Source organism: Carcharhinus amblyrhynchos, chromosome 4 (assembly GCF_965287045.1).
Source record: "Carcharhinus amblyrhynchos chromosome 4, sCarAmb.v2.hapA, whole genome shotgun sequence".
In the NCBI taxonomy this organism is placed as follows: domain Eukaryota; kingdom Metazoa; phylum Chordata; class Chondrichthyes; order Carcharhiniformes; family Carcharhinidae; genus Carcharhinus; species Carcharhinus amblyrhynchos.
This window is the reverse complement of record NC_137327.1, coordinates 85,720,036-85,742,592: the sequence shown is the minus strand read 5'-3', so window position 1 is coordinate 85,742,592 and position 22,557 is coordinate 85,720,036. Positions and strand designations below refer to the sequence as shown.

Here is a 22,557-nt window from a genome sequence, read left to right as displayed (position 1 = left end):
AAGACTGAGATGAGGAGAAACTTCCTCACTCAAGGTGTTGTGAACCTTTGGAATTTTCAACCTCAGAAGTTAATGGATGCACCATCATTGGGGCTGAGATTGGCAGATTTGTGTTCTCTCAGGGATTGAAGGGATATAGGGAGTGGGCAGGAGCTGAAGCCCAAGAACAGCCATTGTCATACTGAATGGTGGAGCAGGTTTATGATTTTCTCCAAAACTTGTTTCTTATTTTCTTATGCTATGTTCTTGCGCCATGGTGTTTGCAGGATTGATACTAAGAGGCCACAAATGTTCAACAAACTAAGGAGCTTTATTAAGGAGATGTGTTCAGTACAAGCTGTAAACCTGCTTTGCACAGTTACCTGCACAAACGGTCAATGACATAATTTCCGGTGACGTCTTGCATGTCTTATTTTAAAGTGTCTTGCTCAGCTTCAATGATGCTGGTAAGAAGTCACTATAAACACAAACATTTCCTCCCCCTTTAAATCAAACAGCCCCCACACATTAATCAAATGTAACATGAACAATCAATTAACAGCAGCCAATAAGGCAGTGATTTGGATGTGTAACTTCAAGGAGCTCCAGCAAAACTGAAGTTAATAGGAATTAGGGAGAACCTCACCACTGGATGGAGTCAAACCTAGCAAAAAGGAAGCTGGTTGTGGTTGGTGGAAGTCAATCATCTCAGACCCAAAACATTACTGTGGCAGTTGTTCAAGATAGTACCCTAGTCCCAAGCATCTTCAGATGTTTCATCAATTACTTTCCCTGCAATATAAAGCCAGAAGTGGGAACATTCACTGGTAATTGTACAATCTTCAGCACAATTCACAGCTCCTCAGATAATGAAACAGTCTGTTCTGGCATGTTGCAAAATTTGGATATCATTCCAGTTTGGGTTGATAGTGGCAATTAACATTTGTGCTACACAAGTGCCAGGAAATGACCATCTCCTTCAAGAGAGAATCTAACCATCTTCCCTTAATATCAACATTAAGTTTCTCATCCTATGGGTATTTGCCACGTGCTCTTCAATGACTTCACCTTTCCTAAAGTTTGGTGCCCAGGACTGAATGCAATAGTGCAACTGAGGCCCATGTTCATGTAAACTCTCTTCTCTTGAACACTTTGCCCTTACCATTGCAAAATCCCTCATTTTGACAGGATGAATGTCAAAAGGGTGTTTCCTCTTCTGGGAGAATCGAGTACAAGGGGTCACTGTTTAAAAATAGGGGGTCACCCATTTAAGACAAAGACGAGAACTTTTTTTTTGAATGTTGTTAATGTTTGGAATGACCTTCCTCAAAAGGTTGTGGAGGCACATCCTTTGAATTTCTTTAAGGCAGAGATAAGAAAGGGTGGGCAGGATCGTGGAGTTGAGGTTAAATTCAGGACAACATAACCTTATGGAATGGCGGAGCAGGCTCAAAGGTCCAAATGATCCACTCCTGTTCCTAATTCGTACATGTGTATGACTCCCAGTATAACTCCCGCCACCTGACGAAGGGGCAGCCTGTCCCAAAAGCTTGCGGCTTTTGCTACAAATAAACCTGTTTGGACTTTAAGCTGGTGTTGTGGGATTTCTTTCTGTTTTACTCCAGTCCAACGCCGGCATCTCCACATCATAGAAGAACAAAAACAGCAGACGCAGGAAACCATAGCATGGCACACATGCATGTGAGGTTAACTTAAATTAATTAATAGTTTAAAGCCTGAGGTCTGGTCCCAACGGAGAACACTTATGTCAATCTTTGCCTAAGCTTTGCCTGGACACTTCTTTCAGAAGAATATTACAACATAGCGCTCATCCACAGATAGTATCACTACTGTGCAGGAGGCCACTTGGCCCATCGATCCTGCACTCCCAGAAGAGCATCATCCCTGTAACCCCAAGTATTTACTGTGCTAACTCCCCACAATCTACACATCTTGGGACAATCAGCATAACCAATCAACCTAATCTTTTCTACATACATATACATTGCAGGACTGCTTTTGTACTATTATTTTGAAACTAAAACTTTGCAGAATGTTCTGGATTCCTCAGCAGGTTTTCTGTTTTTTTTCCCTCAAGCCCTCAAAGCTGACCTGCTTTTAATGGGCTTCCAAAAGCTCGCACCATCAGTCAAAAATGATGATGGGGAGATTTCTGGAAACAATAATTTGGGAAATTATTAATAGTGACATGGATAAATGCAGGTCAATTGAGGGAAGCCGGCCTATATTGGTTATGGGAAACTCATGTTTAACTAACTTGCTGAACTTTTTTGATGATGTAGTAGGGATGATTGATGAGGGCAATGTTGTAAATGTGATATCTAACCACTTTATGTATGAAAAAGGGTTTCTTTATGTTGCCTTTGCTTCTTTGAAAATTACTTTAAATCAGAATCCTCTTGTTCTTGATACTTACATGACTGGGAACAGTTTCTCCCTTTTGATTCCAGATTTTTCATGATCTTGAATACCGATGTCAAAAAGAGGCTCCACAGATTCCCACATGTTGCAGTCACAGCAAATTACTGCCCTCCCATGCATGTTTAGCCTAATTTATTTAACAAATTAATTATTTAGTTTAGTAAAGCAACAGAAAATTACAGCCTCCTAGCAGGCAGAACATTCACTAGTTATTGGAGGTTGAAAAATGGTCAACCTCTTTCCCATTCTGTACCAAATTCCCATTTTAGCATTCATGAGGCTGTGGCCAGATGGGCAATGGCAATGGTGACAGCAACATAACAATGAGAATCAAGCATGTTGGGAATTTTAGCCAAGCTGTGTTAAACATGAATGCTGGTTAGAGAAGGCTGCAGCAAGTCCTGACCTGCCCTGTGAGATGTGACCTCTTCCTGTGTTGATCAAATAAGGATGGTTGTTTGGACATATACTAGACATCCCAAAAACATTGATTCCATGTATAGTGAAGTTTTGTAACTTACATGCAGATTGGTATTGTTGTTTACGAGTAACTCCAGTGGCTATAATTGAACACCGTGATCACTTTCCAGTGGTATCGTTAGCTGAGTGCCAGAGAACTTTCTGGAAGAATGTGCAAAGTTTAGGATAGAAGAGGTTTGAGTCTTTGTTCTCAGCAGAAAGTCAAGAATCACATTCGCAACATTTTTTAAAAGTTTATTTATTAGTGTGACAAGTAGGCTTACATTAGTAGTACAATGAAGTTATCGTGAAAATCCCCTAGTCACCACACTCTGGTGCCTGTTTGGCTATGCTGAGGGAGAAGTTAGCATAGCCAATGCACCTAACCAGCACACCTTTCAGAGTGTGGAGGAAACCAGAGCACGGGGAGGAAACTCACACAGACACAGGGAGAATGTACAGACTTCACACAGACAATGACCCAAGCCAGGAATCAAACCTAGGTTGTGCCCTGAAGATCATTTTCAGAGAAAGATAATGAAACCACAAGAAAGATCCAGACCCAAGGCAAATCTGGCCAGTTCACTCAAGTAGGTAGTATTTGTTTTCAGTCAAAAACTTGATCAAGTGAGTTAAAGTTAGATTAAAGTTAAATTAGAGTTAAAGTTAAATGAGGTGAAGGTAAGTGATTGATGGCGTACTCTTTGCCATCCTTATTTTCCTGGAGCAGAGAAGCTATGACATCTTCTTCAGAGCCTTCAATATGTCATCAATGAAGATGAACATCTCACCAAGGCTGTTCTCACATCCTTACTACTTGCCTTCAAACAACCACCCAACCTCAAACAGACCATTGTTCGCAGCAAACTATCCATGCTTCAGGAGAACAGTGAGCAATAACACCACACAACCCTGCCACAACAACCTCTGCAAGATGTGCCGGATGATCGACACAGATACCACCTTCACACATGAGAACACCACCCACCAGGTACACTCATTCAACTCAGCAATGTTGTCTGCCTCATACACTTCAGGAAAGGATGTCCTGAGGCGTGCTACATCGGTAAGTTCATGAAGATGCTATTACAATGGTAAAAAAGACACTGTGCAACAATCGCTAGGCAGGAGTGTTCCCTTTCAGTCAGGGAACATTTTAGCAATCAAGGGCATTTAGCCTCTGATCTTTGGGTAAGCATTCTTCAAAGCAGTCTTCAAGACACACAACAACACAGAGTTGTCCAGCAAAAACTGATAGCCGTCTGCACGCATGAAGATGGCTTCAACCAGGATCTTGGGTTCAAGTCACAATACATGTGACCCCTCTACCATACTGCCTGAATTTGCAGAATCCTACTAACTGTCCTGGCTTGAGCTAATTCACACATCTTTAACCTGTCATTATCCCTCTCTCCACTCACTGTTTGTACTTGAAAAGAATTAATTACTTGTAAAGATTTACATTCCAAACATCCTTCATATTCCAATCTGTAATTAGCTTGCAATTGTGTCTTTGCCTATATATGCCATGGTTGTGAACCTACCTCCACTCACCTGATGGACAAGCAGTGCTCCAAAAGCTCGTGATTCCAAATAAACCTGTTGGACTTCCTACATTATGCCACATCAGAGGCAGTTTTGGGGAGTAGATTTCTGTTCATGGGTAGGGGCGTTTAGTTGTTCATTAGAGTCTGGTGCTTAAAATTGCCATACTGGCTGCTAGGTCTTGGGGCCAGTCACTTCCACTTACCATATTGTGGTATAATTGAGCCATGATTGAACATCATTGACATTACATGAAGACATAGGGTAAGGTGAAGTCTGGCCAGGTTCTTTTCTCTTGTCAATGATCTTGAATCAAATTCTCTCTCTGTGAGGTTCTCTTCATTCAAGTCCTTGTAATATAATGCCTCCATTCCACTTATCTGTATGACTCAGTCTCCCAGTGCTTTAATCTCATGTTTTGTAACCCAATCATTAACAAACTATTCCAATATGCCTTTAAGGGGTATCAGCAGAACATTCTTTGAAGGTAAATGCATCATGTGATCCAATCTTAGTTTCACTTTTGCTTTGAGCAAAGCACATACACAAAATGTCTTCAAGCTTTATACCTATGTGTCATTGTTTTCACGTGTCTAGTCTCAATAAATAAACTCACAATGTGTTTATCCAATCCCTTATAAATGACTGATGCCTTGTGTCTTGTACAGTAAATTAAATACAACATAACATAAATGTTATCAGAATACATACATCTGAATTCAATAAATTAGACAATGAAGTGGAATTGTGCTTATGCTTGTCATCAGTTATTTTTATTGATAAGACTCAGTGCGAGAAATTATAGTATTTATATATATCCTTGTAAAATGTAGAATGTCAAAGAGTCAACAAATTTAAAGTTGATTTGTGACAGGTTGTGGAAATATATTGATAATAATATTACATCTGCTCATGACTATTTTTAATCTCTACTGGTAGATTTTTCAAGATGGCAGCAGAATCTTTTGGCCAGTTACAGATGTGTAAAAAATTCTTGTTTGATTAGACTAAACCATTAGTATGATTGCAGTGGAAGTGCCACAGGGATTGCACTTCCATTGCAATCATAGTGGCAATATTACTGAACTAGTGGCACAGACTAATTCTCTGAAGACATGAGTTCAAATCCCACTATAGCATTTCAATTCAATTTAATTAATACATCTGGATTACAATGCTAATCTTAGTAATTATGATTGATAAACTATTTAAGTAGTTGTAAAACCTCACCTAGTTCACTAATGTGCTTCAGGGGAGGAAGTCTTGCCATCTTCACCTGGTCTGCTACATGTGATTCCAGACCCATACCAATGTGATTGACTTTTAACTGCCCTCTGAAATGGTCTACCATGTCACTCAGTTGTATGTGTTCCACTAAGGTCTGCTCATGATCAATTAGGGATGGGCAATAAATGTTGGCCTTGCCAGTAATGCTTACATCTCAAGAACAAATAATACATTTTTTAAAACATGGGAAGTTATACTGTTTGTGCAATGAGGCTGGAGTACATAAAGTTATTGGCCGGAATTTTACTGTCCCTCCCGCCATGGAATTAGAATGGGCAAGGGGCGAACAATGGAAATGTCTGCTGACCTCTGGCAGGATTCTGTGGTTTTGGGACAAATCAGGCCATAAAATCCCGCCCATTATTTCCAAAAAATAACATTAGCAGTAAAGACTTAATGCATTCATGCAACTTTCCTCTGTTGACTATTTTAAATGATTTAGTTACCTGACTAAAATGTGGACAGAAGAATGGCTTAAATGTTAAATGTTCATCCAATTATATTCAAACAGTAATTTCTACCTGATATGTGCTGACTACATTTATGCTTTCAGCTCTGCGAACTTCTCCATATGTTTCCAATAATACTTTGTGCAACATGTTTATTTGAAGTAATGTATCCAAAGTACAATTTTTGTTTTCCATTTGATATATAACAATAATGTAACACCTGTTGTATAACATCATTGTATTTGGAATGCATCACACGCATCGGTAGGCCTTCTATAGCTCAGTTTTAATTAATTATTGGCCTGGAATTTTCTGAGTAAGTTTTGAAGTAACTATGATGTAGGAGTAGAGTTGTTCTTTTTTTCCTGAGACATTCTGAGATTTACATCAGTTTTACACAGCAGTGTTGTTGCATCTGAATTTCCTTGGTTGCTTAAGCCATTTCAGATATATTTCCTATTCAGTTGTATGTAGAAATGGGAGACTAAACCAGAAATAACATGTACAGTGCTCCTTAAGTGTTGAATGTGCTTGTACAAAAATGCATTAATTACACTAACTGACACGTGGTCAGTACATTTAAGTAATTCTCTGGAGTTTGTGATTCGGTTGAGGCATCAGGGAAGGATGAAGGTAGATTACAGGCACCAGAACCAATTCAATTTTGGGAAATATTATGTTAAAGCTCATTTGTATTCTTTCTGAATGTCCACAGGTTCTTTCTTTCTGACAAGAGTTGCTGAATACCAAGCAGGATGGGAAACTTGGCTAATTTCCACATTCCTAGTTCAGGAACAATAAAGCTAATTTTGGCTTCCCAAATGCTGCCTGAGCCAAAATTGGTTAAATTATTATAGGCTGAGGATCAAATCTGGAACTTTCATAACCTTATGGCTTGATTACAAACTGGCTATTTAGAGAGGATAAATTCTGTGTTCAGCTCCTTCACTTTATCAGTTTATTATTTTTTATTTTCCTAAACATAATGAATGTGTATGGACTTCCATGTGTTCAAAAAAACCTCAAAGGAGTTATAAACTATTTAGACAAACACACAAAGGAGAAAACCACACATCAATTTTCTTACATATGGGTGGCACGGTAGCAGAGTGGTTAGCACTGCTGCCTCACAGTGCCAGGGATCTGTGTTTGATTTCCGGCTTGGGTCACTGTCTGTGTGGAGTTTGTACATTCTCCATGTGTCTGTGTGGGTTTCCTCCGGATGCTCTGGTTTCGCCCACAATTTGAAAGACTGGTTAGGTGTATGGAACCAAACAGGTGCTGGAATGTGGAGACTAGGGGAATTTCACAGTAACCTCATTGCAGTGTTAATGTAAGCCTTACTTGTGACTAATATACAAACTTTACTTTTATCTGACAAATCTACATCATGTTAACACATAACTTGAACAATCCAAATTTTATTCGCCTGCGTGCCACTTCCTTTGGGCACACTGACCTTTTGAATGAGATGACAAAATATTTAGTCCTCAAACAGTTGAATTCATAGTCATACTGTCTTCTGAAGGACCTAACTTATGCTAAGTGGCCTCCAAATTTCACAAGTACTGTATTAATCTGCACTCACCCAAATAGTCATTCCTGATGTGTAAACCTGGATGGATACTTTGCACAAAGTCAAGAAGCTTGCACTGATCTGAGTCTGATTCTGTTTCTGTCTGATGTCCATGTCTGTTCTCTTACTGCCTTCTCTGCTGCACACGTGCAGCTCCTCCCTCCCCATGCCATTGTTGCTGCCTCTTCTTCCTCTTCTTCATTCTAATCGGTAAAGTAAATAAAAAGCACAATCCAAATCAAACATTTATCACACAGATGCATTGAACCAAGAGAGAAACCATGAATATGGCAACTATCTTTACTTTGGACCTTCTTTACTTTAACTGCAGTGAATCTCTTAGCAACTTCACTGACCTCTGTGAAACCTGGCTGCACCAGTAGGAGAAAAGGCTGGCAGTATTGCAGAGGAACACAGTAAGAAGTCTCAGAATACCAGATTAAAGTCCAACAGGTTTATTTGGTAGCGAACACCACTAGCTTTTGGGGATCTGCCCCTTCGCCAGGTGCAGTGATTATGTTGTATGTGATGTGGCTTGGAAACTACAGCACCAAGATCTTGAAATGTACATATCTGGGTACATTCCCCAATATCTGGGTCAGACTGGTGTTGTAAATTTTGTGTTCAGTGCATTTAAGGTTGTTAGTTATGAAAAGGGTGGTACGCACATTCACCTGGATGCATATCAGGTAATATTTTGAGCTGTTTCAATGATCAACCCACCAAAATGTATAAAACTATGAACGGTTCCTGCTGATAACCAATTATTTAGGTGGGACTAATTCTGAAATTTCATCTTCCTTTCCGAAGAATGAGTTTGTGGACATAACTGACAATTGCTTGCAGAGGTTAAAACAGTCACCAAAGTTATATTAGCTATCAAATCGTTTCTGTGTCAACAATGCTCATGGCATGGCCCTCATCCTTCACCCAGATCTACTTGCAGTGGAAGTTGAGATGTTTTCAGTGAACCTTGTCTGAGCAAAAATTCTCCTTAAAAAATTGATGCAGTTCTCAAAGCTATCTGGTGCTCAGAACCATATCTAGCTGTATATCGATTATCTCAAAGATTGGTTTCCTGATTATTCAATGATCCTCACAGGTGACTGGAATACATTTAAAGTTTCCAACATATGGTGCAATCCTAAGGATAATCAGGGGCTACGTTTCTGTTCTGGGATTCACCAATTATACTGTATCGGTAGGAAATCCAGATTGACTCAGCAATCAATTATATAATTGTGAATGTCCTTTGCTTTTCAATTTCATTGTTTAAACATGCTAGAAATCTCTTTGCACTGATTGGTTGTCACCTTTGTCTGAAGACCAATCAAATTAATATGGACAACTAAGCTAAGGTGCTCAGGATTATAGTGATGACAAACTCTGGGATTTGTGATTGCTGAAAGAGCAAATTTGGTTGGAGATGACGTAGCCAATGGTTTCCTTGTCTAACCATCTGACAGCCTAAACAAACTGAAGCTAAAATCTGCTAAGCATTTATCCAGTAATTGGGGTCCGGTTAAGGTAACTGCAAAGGAAAGGAGAGCTGTTAGGTGAAAGCAGAGTGGTACTTGAGGTTCTTCAGAGAAATCAAAAGCCCCGATAAATGAAGATTAAAATGCAGCACATTGTAGATTACAAAGATCATTAAACAGATGAAACAGCACCAGTGGGCACACGAATACAAGGAAACATGGAAGTTCACTGGAGGATTACAGAAGCAACAAAGGAATACAAATAAAATAATAAGAGGTACAAGAAGTGGCATATTTAAAAATTGCAAGAGATTTCAAATGGAACAATTTATTAAGAAAAATAAAGGCAGAATGTGATCTGTAATGTAGATATGACTGTAAATGAGACTCAAATCTCTAATAGGGAGATGAAAACACTGATGAATGTATTTAGTCAGTGGAATTGGTGAGAGAGGTTGGGTTTGCCGAATCCCTTTCTTTTGTTCTTGCAGGAGATGAGAGCACACAATGCTAGGGAGCGGGCTCAGACAGACGGAGGAGTGTCCAGCTTGCTACCTTTATTCAAATGGAGGAAATGGCACTGGACATCATGAGGGTGGTGTTGCATTAAGAAGTGGGTAACGGGGGTATATTAAACTAGCACCAACTGAGCCACAGCTGACATGGCTCAGCTATAGCTTAGGGACCTAGGCAGAATAGCTGAGTGTGAAAAAAATGGAGCTCAGTATGGAGAAATGCCAGGTCACCTATATATTTCTGAGGAAAGACAAATCATAACATTTTCTTTATGGTGAAAGAGTAGAAGCTGTGGAATAGCAAAAGAGATTGAAATATCCACGTACAAAAAACATATGCACAGGCATACAAAATAATCAAAAACATAGTGAAATATTGCCCTCTTAAGGGATTGAAATTTAAAAACAGGGAAATGATGCTTCAGTTGTACAAAACCCTTTATCAAACCTCATCTGAAGTGCTGCACTCATTTTGGGGCATCAATCCTCAGAAGAAATATTTTGGCTTTGGATGAGATGCAGCACAGGTTTACCAGAATTAATTTAGGATTTAAAGGGTTAATTTATAAGTACAAGACACATGAGCTTGGTCTGTAATTTCCTTGAGATTAGAAAGTTGGAAGGTGAAACAATCAATGCACTTAAAATGATTAAAAAATTTGATATGGTAGAAACACAGAAACTGGTTCATCTGGCTGAGGAGTTCAGAAGATTAGGCTACAATCTCAAAATTAGAGGTAAATCATTTAGGAATAAAATCAGGAAACATTTTTACTTACAAGTCATGGAAGTGTCTAGAACATGCTCTCCCAAAAGTCGTGGATGCTAAGTAAATTGAAATTTTCAAGACTCAGATCAACAAACTTTTGTTAGTCATGTCTATGAGGGGATGTGGAACAAAGTTCGGTCAATCTTGTACAGATCAGCTACAATACAACTAAATGGCAGAACAGGAGTTTGAGGGGCTGAATGCCTACTCCTGTTTCTACCTTCCTATATTCAATCACAACTGAGCACAATTATATAAAATTATCCTAAATTATTCTTTAATTAAAGTCTGTCATCAGTTACAGTCAAGAGCTTCCTGAGCCATGTCCATCATGTCCAAACTTTTCAAACGGCTTTGTGACTCATACTTGGATCTAGACTGCTTTGGTGTTTAACCAAAAAGTGCACAGTAAAGAACCATCGGGAATATGAACAGCCCATGGAAATTGATGGTCAGGCTGAGGCTTAATCAATCAGTTTGATGGGAGGAATTGTACTATTTGGCAAATATTCGCATTGCTGGTATGTATTCATGCTGAATTCCCAAAAGTTGCTTTAGGAAAGTGGGGGTGGAAGGAAAGAGGACAATGTTAGAGAACAATGCCAAGAAACACTGACCTATCTTCTGAGGTTTGATGTAAACACACACTCAAGTGTTGTAGAGCACAATGTGCCTCCTTCTACCCAGAAGTAGGAAGATCTCAAAACTATTAAGAATCTTGCTGATATCATTGGCGCTAAGTTGAATCTTTTATAGGTTGCTAAAGATCAGAAATTCAGAACCATACTCGGTCAAATTAAGCAGTTACTGGAGTTGCTGGACTTAGAATAGTCACATCAACAGCAAGAGGACAGTAACTTTAGAATAAATCATAAACTAATACTTGTGATCTATATAGTTGCAGCTCACCATTTCCAATCCCTTTTGGTGTAAGGTGTCTCACTGGGGTAAATTTTCAACTTTATTTCAAAGCAAATGAAAACCAGATAGCGTCTATAATGGGTTGCTGTTCTACAATTCTGGATTAATGCCCAGATTGGAAGTCCACTCTTGTTTAGGCAGCTGACTTTGTTACTGGAAAAATCTTAGGCCCAGGACTTTTTCTAGTCATCTCTTGTTTTATCAGTTCCTATAAAATTAGATATAATTCCCCCCAGTGCCATAGTATTCCAAATCCCAGAAGGAAACTTGAAACATCTGCCCTCAACTGTATTTTATAATTTGATAAAACGTGACGACAGATTTGAAAATCAGAGAACAATATCCTGAATGTTTTATTGATGACTGTAAATAAAAATGTTTATTAAATAATGAAATAAGCAACAAAATTAAGTCAACTGGAAGTAAACTTAGCTACTACAATGACTACTAATAGATTTTTAAAAACTGTAAGCAAAATTCAAAAATAGTTACCACACTGGCAATTATATCTTCTGGGGTTCTTCTGATATAGGCTAAAACAATTTATTGTTCAAGCAAGCTTTCTTCACAGCCACTGCTTGCTAGGAGCTCTTCCTCCTGTGGGCTGAAGTCTCAAAAGCTGCTACCTTACACAGGTTGCATTGCTTCTGATGTATCTTTTTTTTCCCTTCTGATCTTCCCTTATCTGAACTAACCCCTTTAGAAGTCAAACCTTCATTTTGTGAGTCCACCTTTTGGAATATAATTTCAAAGTTCACACCTTGTCTCTTACTTTGGACCTTTGACATCTTAGTCAATCCCTACGATGTTCTATCCCTTATTGTTACCAAGCTGCTTTGGGTAAACATCTGCATGCAGTGTTGTTCAACTCATCAACATATCAAAAGCACTATTTCCATTAACGTCACCAAACTGTCCCTGTCATCATAAGCAGCCTTCATTTTGAATAATTTTTAGAAACATATAACCAACAGAACACATCTGATTTACTAGATTTCCTTGATTTTTCATGTTATCATTTTTCCTGACACCTGTTACACATTTACTAATTAGAGCTGCTAAATTCAAAAACATGCTATGGGAAAGATTTATGACTAAAACGTGTGAGATAACCACAAACCCGTATAGAAAATCAAAACTGTACATACAAATATTGCTATCATCTGAAAAGACAGCATAGTTAAGTACCCCATGCACCCCGAACATTGTCTCTTCCACCTTCTTCTGTCTAGAAAAAGATACAAAAGTCAGAAGTCATGTACCAACCAACTAAGAACAGCTTCTTCACTGCTCCATCAGACTTTTGAATGGGCCAATCTTGCATTAAGTTTATATTTCTCTACACCCCACTTATAACTGTAACACTACATTCCGCACTCTCTCCTTTCCTTCTCTATGAATGGTATGTTTTGTCTGTATAACATGCAACAAACAATACTTTTCACTGTATACTAATACATGTGACAATAATAAATCAAATCAAATCAAAAAGATATTTTAAGATGTTGGAGTAGACTTTTCAGATGAAAAAGCTAACACTCAAAATGTTTTCTAGACACCGACAGCCCAGCTTTCTTTCTCTGGTATTTTTCATCTTTTGCAATTTAATTTTTCAAATCTAATGTGAAACATATGTGGCTTTTTTAAAAGAACAGGAAACACCATTAGTAATTTCTAATCTAAAATAAGAAGCCTCACTTCAAACCGGTTCCACTTTATTGATGAGTGGTTTATAAATAAGGGCTGAAAATGAAATGCAAGAAATTCACTTATGAAAAAGCAGAGAGCTTCATTATCCCCGCTTTCCGCGTGAAGTCCTGAAGGACAGGAAGTGAGTGAGGGGATTGTGTGGAGCCTGCCGGGACTGGTAGTTTATACTCGAGGGCTTTCTTTCTGTTTTCTGTGGAAAAAACTGCAACTCCCGGCTTCCCGCGCCTTGCGCTCACTCGCTGCTTGATATATGAAACAGCACAGGGAGAGGAGTTCTTTTGTTAGCATTTTTCAGATTCTTACTGCACATCAGCTGGAAGCAACATGACCGACGAGCAAGAGATCATGTGCAAACTGGAGAGCATTAAAGAAATAAGGTGAGGGTGAAGTATTTAAATGCTCCTTTAAAGCATTTCTTTAGCACCGAGAATGCGACCCAGACGATATTGTGGGGCTTGATGCTTTATAAACCCATTCGCAATGGTGGTATTCACTCTCGATTCTCCTCTTTTAAGAAGTCTGTACAAATGATTCAGTAGATGCACTTGCACCCTGACTCGAATGGATTTGCAGACCTGTCAGATTTCGCTCAGAGTAAATATTAAGCTTATTTTGAACAATCTCACTCTCAAACAGAACTCAGCCTGTTTCAAGTGAAGTCACGGATCTGTTTCGCTCTCTCATCACATCTCTGGACGGGTCCCAGATGTTGACAGTTCTGAGCCTAGATGTTATGTAGCATACAGTCAACCACATTGCAACCGCATATTGTTACCACATTGAATCCAGCCAGTGAATGGTGCTTTCTACCAGAACCTTTCGGCGCTAGTCTGTGTATCCTGCCACGCATACTGATTCCGTTACACAATAGAGCTTCAGAATCAACAGAAACAACAGATGTTACAGTTTTGTTTTAAAAGTCCCCCTTATTGAAATGTGTTTACCATTCGGTGGAGGGGGGAGGTGTGGGCAGGGAGGGGGAGACGATCCTAAGGCAGGTGGTATACTCTGAGTCACCTGGAAGATATAAGAATTGGCAGTCAACTTTTAATATCTTGCACTGAGTAGTTAAAATTAGATCCAGCCAAATCCGTTTTCAGGCCCGCATGAGGTTGTTGGGCTGTTTTAAAGCATATTGTGATGTAAAACTGAACATTGCATTTTTCATGCAGATTGGTTTGGTGCTATAGAGATGAAAGTAGTGTCTTTAGTTGAAGATTAGGGGAGTAAGACTGGCAAAAAAAATCTAGAATGGAGCCCAAAGATGGACTGATGCCTAAACATGTCACCTTTCTTGCAACAATTTCAATTTAACCAGTACAAGATGTAGTGCACTGCATTTCTTTGGAGTTTGAGAGGGGGGCACTGGTATTTGGGCTGCTTAGGGTCTCCATAAATTTTGCCCGGGAGAGGGCATTCCAGTTTTTACTCTGAAGCATTAATAAAATGCTGGAGACAGCAATTATGAGTAATAAGCCAAACTCGATTGGTATAGAGAGTGGTTGCTACAAGCTGACTCTGACAGTGGGAAGGGTTGTCGTCCCACTGACCAGCGCCAGTCAACCTCAAGCTGGACAGTCCTCCAACTATTAAGGTGCTTAATAGCCCATGCTCCCCCTTCTTCAGTAGGTGCTTGGAGCTATAGGGTCTTTGCTCAACAAGTGGGCAGAATCCATTGCACCTGACAAATACATGAAATGAAAGAAGATGCCAACTCTGTTTCGCAATCTGGAGCATCTAGGCCATGTGTTTGAGACTGACAGTTGACTTGCAGATAGTCAATAATGCACACAAGACAGCCATGATCAACTTGGAACTTGATAGATTGAATATTGACATAGCTTTCTACAAAAGACAAGGCTCACCAAAGGCTGATACTGAAAGAAAAACATTATTAGTTAATCTAGCAGCGGAAGGTTTCAGAGGAAATGAATGAACAAGGTGTAGGCTTTGCTGTATGGAACTCACCATTCTCAATGATAGAACCCCCACAAAATTTCAGAACATGCCGTCTGCAACAACTCTCAACTCAAACAGTTAACTTCATGGTTATCTATTCTCCAACGCTGTGCTCCATGACAGAGGGCAAAAGACTACTTCTATAAGGAACTTGTCATTGCTATTAGCAGAATCCCTTTCTTTATCTGCTGAGGGATTTCAACACAGGTGTGTATACACTCTATGAGGCATGGCTCTCTTACCTTGGACATCATAGATTGGGAAAGATAAATGAGAACAGATAGCTTTGTGTAACCAGCATCTTCTTTCAGAAGAAATCATGCTGAAAAGTGTCCTGGAGGCATCCAAGATCAGGGCAGTGGATCTGATCAGCACCAACTATGACTCTCCATAGAATATTCTGAACACCTATAGCTACCACAGCACCCACTGTGATACAGGTCACTCCCAGGATTTGGATGCAACCTTTGAAGTTTTGTCATTCAAAGCAGGTATGTTGTCCTTGTACCAACTTCAGCATAATACCTACCCAGATTAAAAAAAGTTCTTCTGCTTGATTGAACAGATACTCTCTGATATTCCCTAACAGAATGCAAAGTGAAATGGAACATACTTTGAGACACCATCTACACCACCACACTCTCAACATATGGGAAGCAGAAAAAAGCTGAGGATAACATCACTGTGATAGAACTGTCATTGAACCCGAGCAGTCCACTCTCATTAATCACAAGGGAAATCCAACCGAGAAGACTCTGAGTGCAAAGAGCCATTTGAAGTACAGTCCAACACATTGCTAGGCACCAATGACTATTAGTCAGAACTTTTCCAGAATATCTGGATGTCCTTCGACAGGGGGAATGCCATGGGCATGCATGAAAGCATCATAAAGGCAATGGGGGGTGGGGGGGAGTGCTAAAAATGGCTATGTTTCTGTGAGCTCTGACATCCTGATGCACAGCCCGTAAGCACCTAATCTTGGAGTGAAAACTCAGTATCGTGGCCCTGGAAGATTTCTGGTTACGTTTGGAGACAAAGTGCTGAGTAAAGTCTTGAAAACCCTCGCTAGAAAGAAGCAGTTGGAAGTAGCAAGGATGGAGCTGAGCCCTCCATATGGTGATTTGACAGTGAGCTGAGCGGCTCTTGACCCAGCGACATTGAAAGTTTTGTAAATGATGACTGTCTTTATGATTAAAGTTAGCGATGACAAACTCAGCTTTTTGGCACAGAAGTTCAGTGCTCATATTGCTGAACTGCAGAGTAACAATAAGCAGTTTGATGAAGCGGAGGAAAGAATCCTTATTGTCGCTAATTGTACTTCCTCAGTTGAGGCCCTCTTTCAATTCTTGGAAGATCAGCTACATGGTATATCAGATGTCCTCATTGATCTGGAGGGCTGGGGCTGGAAGAGGCATGTCTGTGTGATGGGCTCTCCACAAGGATCTGAGGGTGAGCTCCTAACTAAATTTTTTGAGAATTGGCCATGTTTTTTTAAATCTCGACGTGAAAGCTGGACGAATTAATTTTAAAGGGGGCACGTCATATCCTGTTTTCAAGGCCTGACCCTGGCCGGTTATCATATGTTTTCATCGCTTCATTTGCAGATGTTTTGATAAAGCTGGAAAGCATCTGGAAGCTATCTGAATGCTGTGAGCTCTGTTTTATCCTGCTACCCTGAAGATGATATCTGATGCATCCTTAAGTCTGTTGGACAATCCTACTAAGGCTCTGGCCTCTCTAAACTCTGTGGATAGCAATAATTTGAATGCACAATGTGCAGTTCCTTACTAGTCCTGGAGATTATCCTTTGTTGTTACATTATTTTTTGATTTTGTGACATTATTTATCATGTTGACAAGGCTGATCGAGTGCATGAGGACTGCAGCAAATTGTGCCTGCTATCCTTTGAAAACCAGGGACATCCATTTGTTTACAGTAGAGTGCATCCATCTGTGTGTTCCTTTAATTACTCCTAGTCAAAGACAAAGGTGTGATCTTACTATAGCTTCATTATGCCAGGGGTGCAAGGTGGCACACAGGAACAATCTGCATTGCTTCTGGTCCTGTGTCAAAACTGAATCCTAGTGGTTTAATATCCTTAAAAAGCTTGAGAGTGTTGCAGAGTGTGCTAGGTCGGATGTATGGCACGAGAGCTGTGCCATACTTATCTATCTTTTCTTGTATTTATAATGGTGGTATATATTATGTGGTATCCTTTACTGTTGTCATAGCTAATATGACCAGCTGTGAGGAGATGGATGGTGATTTGATGAAGAGGTTGCGAATATGGCCCAAGATGTCCTCACAGCTGGTGAGTAAAACCCCCTGAGAACTATTGGTGTCATGTAGTTTGTTCTTGTATTTTTGGGGTTAGAAAGAATCTCAGATGGACTCCTGTGCAAGTGCAAACGGAGTTCATATCCTGGGAAAGTACATTGTTTTGTATCAGTGATGCCCATGATATAGGTGGCAATGAGGGAAATATGCTTTGGTGCACACCTTAGCATGGTGTGAGAATCTTTGACTGATCAGCCTTTTCTATACTTGTATCAATACCCTATGTTCTCCTTGGCTGAATACACAATGGCAGTCATTACTTTGAAAATCCTGGAACATAAGTTATGTGATTCCGTCTCTAGTATCCTGTAAGTGAGGGATGCACTTTTATGCTACGTATTCCTGGATTTATCTCGTTATCTTGTTCTTCCCAATCTCTGAAACATCCTTTAGTTGTTTGTATCTTTTGGAGGCACCATTTGTAAAGAATAATCCAAACCAACTCTGTTGGTCCTCTCTTGTCTCTTTCTGTATGCATATGTGGAAAAAAGATCATGCTCTACTTCATCAATCCTTGAAGATTGGTTATGTTGGGTGGGATTCTCCAACCACATTCGCCCCAAAACCGGAGAATTCTGCCCAAGGTCAATGGACCTTTGCGTGGTCTACCCCCCTGCCTGCTACAATTCCTGTGATGGGTGGGTCAGGAGAATTCCAGCTGTTTGTAAAAATGGCAAAATTCTTCAGTAAAAATATATTTTAAAAAAGCAGTAGATCCATCACCAAAGAAGACTGCTGCCTAGAAAACAAAGACAGGGGAGGTCATCACTAAACAGTTGGAGAAATGGGTGTAACACTAATTTGAGTTCTACTCTTGAGAGAATGCTGTCATCAAGGAAGCTCTGGACACCATAAAAAGCCCGTCTGTCATGTCAGAGCTAAAGAGTAAACTTACAGTGCAACCACAAAGTTACTGATGCGCTTGCCATGGACAAAGCGCGAGGTGCTGATGACATTCCACCCAAGCTCATAAGCACAGGAAACTGGTGCTCTTGTAGCATCTGCCCAAACTTCTCTGTGCGGCTGGGGGGATTGAGCAGTGCATAAGATTGTGATCCTGTACAAGAGCAAGGGTGACTACAACAACTGTGGAGGCATTTCCCTGCTGATGGGAAAAGTATTTGCCGTGTTGCCCTTGTCAAACTGCAAATCTTGGCTGAATGCACCTATCCCAGATCGGCAATTGACATCACCTTCCCAGTCCGACAGTTGCAGGAGAAATGTCGTGAACAAGGGGGAATCACTGTGTATTGCGTTCATCAATCTCACTAAGACATTTGACCATGTGGGTCTATTTAAGCTGCTGGAGATAACTGAATGCCAGCTGAAGCTGCTTATTGCGATCTCCTCTTTCTGCGATATGGCGGATAAGGTCAGCCATGACGTGGCAGCATCCAAATCCTTGAGATCCTCAGTGGGGCCAGAGGGTTGTGTTTTAGCACCAGTATTCCTTGCCATATTAATTTTGCTGCTGTCATATCCCTCCAAGTCATCTACGGAAAGTGTCTACTTATTTACTACAGTTGACAGAAATTTGATCAGCTTTGCTCAACTGAGGTCCAAGACAAAGGTACACCAAGGCCTCATCAGAAAGTTGCTCTATGCTTGGGGTGCCGTTACAGTGTTCCATAACAAAGAACATCTTCAGCATCTAATAGACGGATTATCTCATGCCTGTAAGGTGATTGCTTTGATCATCAGCATCAGGAAAACAAAAGTCATGGTCCAAAATGTTCCCAAACACCATCTATCATCATTGGCAATGTAAGACTGGAAAGCATTGATAGTTTCACATATCTAGATGCCGCAATCATCAGCAATCTGTTACTCGATGATGAAATAAATACACATGTCACAAAAGCTGAAGCAGTTATGTCCAGAGTATGGGCCAACAGCAATCTGACTGATGTACTATACTGCAAATCATCTATGCCTGTGTCCTTCATGCACTCCTGTACAACAGAGGGACTTCTCTTCTGCAAGGCAGAAGAAAAGGCTGGATAGTTTATAAGTTCACTGTCTAAGATGTCTCCTCATCATCTCTTGTTAGGATAGACTCACCAACTCCTAGGAGTATCCTAATTCCAACAACATAAGCTCATAGTTCAACTATTGCTGCTGGTCTGTACTGCTTTGGCCATGTTCATTGTTGAAATGAAAGTCATATACCTAATGATCTTCTGCATGGTGAACTGACCACTGGGTTACCAGTCCCTGGATTTCCATACTTCTGCTACAAGGACATCTGGAAGCAATGTTAAGATATGAAAATGGCAGACATTGGCTCTGACAACTGGGAGACAGTCACTGACAGCCATGACATTGAAAGCTGACTTTTTGGAAAGCTTTTGTTGGAAACAGAATGCTCAGCTGGCTGAGAAGAGGGCCCAGAGAGAACAGGGAGCAGTGGATCATGCCCCTTCTCAGCCACTGCCTTCCTCTACAGAAAGTGTGGCAGAGTGGGGCTCCTGAGCCTTACCAGGTGATGCTTAACACAGAATTGACCACCCTGGAGCAAACCATTGTCTTTTGAGATGTAAGGCTGTCACTGAAGTAATATCTTTAGTAATACCTCTCTATAAAAAGATTATCACTGATAAGTTGACGAGGCAAAACATGTCAGACAAGTTAGCTGATTGAATGTGATTGGTAATTTCATCAAGTTTTAGTAGATCAAACATGGGTGGCATTGACCACGAGTTACTTGGGACAGAGTGCATTTTCTGTTGTTTTGTGAGTATGACTGTCATCCTGATATATTTGCCTGAAAATGAAAAGACTTTTTCTTCCACAATGAATTTAAGGTTTTGATGTTGTCACAGCTCAATAACCAAGAGATGTTTTTCCCTTGTTGAATTCTTAACCAGGTGATTATTTGTCATGGCCCAAGGCAGGTCAACAAGCTGACTAACCTCCATTATGATACCCAAGGATGGCATTGGAACACCTCGTAAATTAATCTTCGGCACAAAATGTCTCTTTCTCAGTAATATTAAAAATCCTCAAACTAAACAGTATCATTAACTCAGAATTTCTATTTAATGGCTTAAACTTAAAACATTGAAATAATTGAAATCATTTTTTTTCTATTGCCATTTATATTTCATAGTTAGTATTTTCAAATTCTTTTGCCAGGTCACGGTAGTCTGCGTATTTCCACAGGAGCCAGAAGAAAGGTTAGACTCCCTAGAACTCCATACAAAAGGGTAGTTTTATGGAAGGAAGCTTGATAGAGGCATTTCTAACATTAAATGACCCTTGTGTCAGAATTTTGTTTTTTTCAATCTGTTCATATTATGAAAATAATCTTATGTTAAGTGAAGAGAGGAAGTGGCTAATAAGAGTAACCAATCACAATGACCTTCAGGATATGGTGAATGAGAGTAACCAATCACAATACTCTTCAGTTCCGTTAATGTGTGACACCGCTGTGGCCGTTCTTCCAGCTGCAGTTTCTTTGAGGGGTGTGATGCAAAAAACATGTAGTTGCCTTAAAGTTACCATTTTCTTCTTTGAATGACCTGCTTGGCAAATTTTCATTTTCGTGTCAAAATGGGGTCTGTTGGAAAGAAAGGTGCAAATCCAAGATTCTAACAAGAAAATTGATTTGGTGCTCCAATGACGAAAAAGTAAAGCCACTAACAGTCTCAGTAAAAGAAAAGGACAACGCCATTCAAATGAGAAAGTACAAGATGCAATTCCTGCAATAATAGGATTTGCCTACCAGCATTTGCTGCCTTGACTCATATCTGCTTGGTTCAGAGACTGAAGTTTTGTCTATCAGCATTAGGAGAAGATAGAAAAAATTGGAACAGAAGAAAATTTAGGAAATAACTTTGCATTTCCCCTGTTTTCCTCAATGTAAAAACCTGAATGCAGCTATTGATGTCCACCAGTGTCTGTAAAACCTTAACTTTTATGCCAGAACCAGGCTCTGTTGCAATCCTTTTCCACTGATGCAAGCTGAAGTTACCATGCAAAGCATGACCACTTCAAACAGGTGCCAGAGGGAGTCCATGCTTTGGAACTAAATTCTCAGGAGAGGTGTGAACGAGGCATGTAATTCCAATAGAATGACATTTATGTAGCACCTTTTTAATCACCACAGCACACCCCAAAATGTTTTACAGGCAGTAAAATGCTTCTGAAAAGCAGTCACTGTTGTAATGTAGGAAACAGCCAGCTTTCTTTAACACAGTAATTTCCTGCAAATAGCAATGCACAATGATCAGATTGTCTATTTCGGTTAATTAGGGAATTAATATTGACCAGGGCACTCGGGCAAAGTCGTGGAGCAATTTGAAAACAAGGAAGAAAATTTTAAATCAGGACTTTGCTTTAACAGGAACCAATGTGGGCACAGGGGAGTGGGACTTGTTGCAGGAGAAGGCACAGGAAGCAAAGTTTAGATTACCTCAAATTTACATAGAGTGGGATGTGGGAGACCAGCTAGCTGTGCATTAGAATGGTTAAGTCTAGAGGTAGCAAAAGCATGAATGAGCGATTCAGCAGCAGGTGAACTGAAATAGATGCAAAATTGGGCATGTTGAGGCAGTAGAAATAGGCTGTCTTGATGATGGCACAAAGATATAGTTGGAAGCTCATTATGGGATCAGTTACGGCATCAAAGTTGTGATTGTTAATCACATACTTAGTCACAGTCCTTTTCCAGGGAGAAGGCTGGAATTGGTAGTAAGGAAAGAGAGTTTGGAGTGGATCGGAAGACAATGGCTTCAGTCTTCCCAAAATTTAATTGGAGGAAATTTCTGTTCATCCAGGACTGGATGTTGTATATCAGAATGACAACTCAGCGACAGTAGAGGAGCTGTGAGCGTTGGTAGTGAAGTAGAGCTGGGGGTCATCAGCATGCATGTGAAAACTTATACCTTGCCTTTGGATGATGTCACCAAGAGATAGCATATAGATGAGGGATAGGTTCCAGGGATAGATGCTTCGGGGACAATCATGCGGGAGCAGGAAGAGAAGCCATTGCAAGTGATACTCTACCTATGATTAGATAAGAAAGGAAACAGGTAAGAGCAGTCCCATCCAGCTGAATGACAGTGGAAAGGGGGCTGCAAGGGACAAGGAGACAAAATTGTCAGCTCAAAATAGCTGTCAGATCATGCAT

At 40.1% G+C, this 22,557-nt stretch overlaps 1 protein-coding gene across 6 annotated transcripts in view; it reads left to right on the top strand.

Annotated features, from left to right (window-relative positions):
• zc4h2 (zinc finger, C4H2 domain containing) overlaps positions 1–22,557 on the top strand; it is a 115,662-nt gene that overhangs the window by 65,940 nt on the left and 27,165 nt on the right. For 2 of the 6 annotated variants that reach the window (XM_080187443.1, XM_080187442.1), the window contains one exon: positions 3,409–3,470. The exons of 1 other annotated variant lie outside the window; for it this stretch is intronic. In XM_080187443.1, the coding sequence (XP_080043569.1) occupies positions 3,418–3,470 (53 nt within the window). In that variant the 5' untranslated portion in view covers positions 3,409–3,417. Of the gene's footprint in view, positions 1–3,408; positions 3,471–3,856; positions 3,872–13,366; positions 13,508–17,372; positions 17,401–22,557 lie in introns of those variants that run through there. 3 more of the 6 variants (XM_080187445.1, XM_080187441.1, XM_080187447.1) reach the window with 3 other exon arrangements.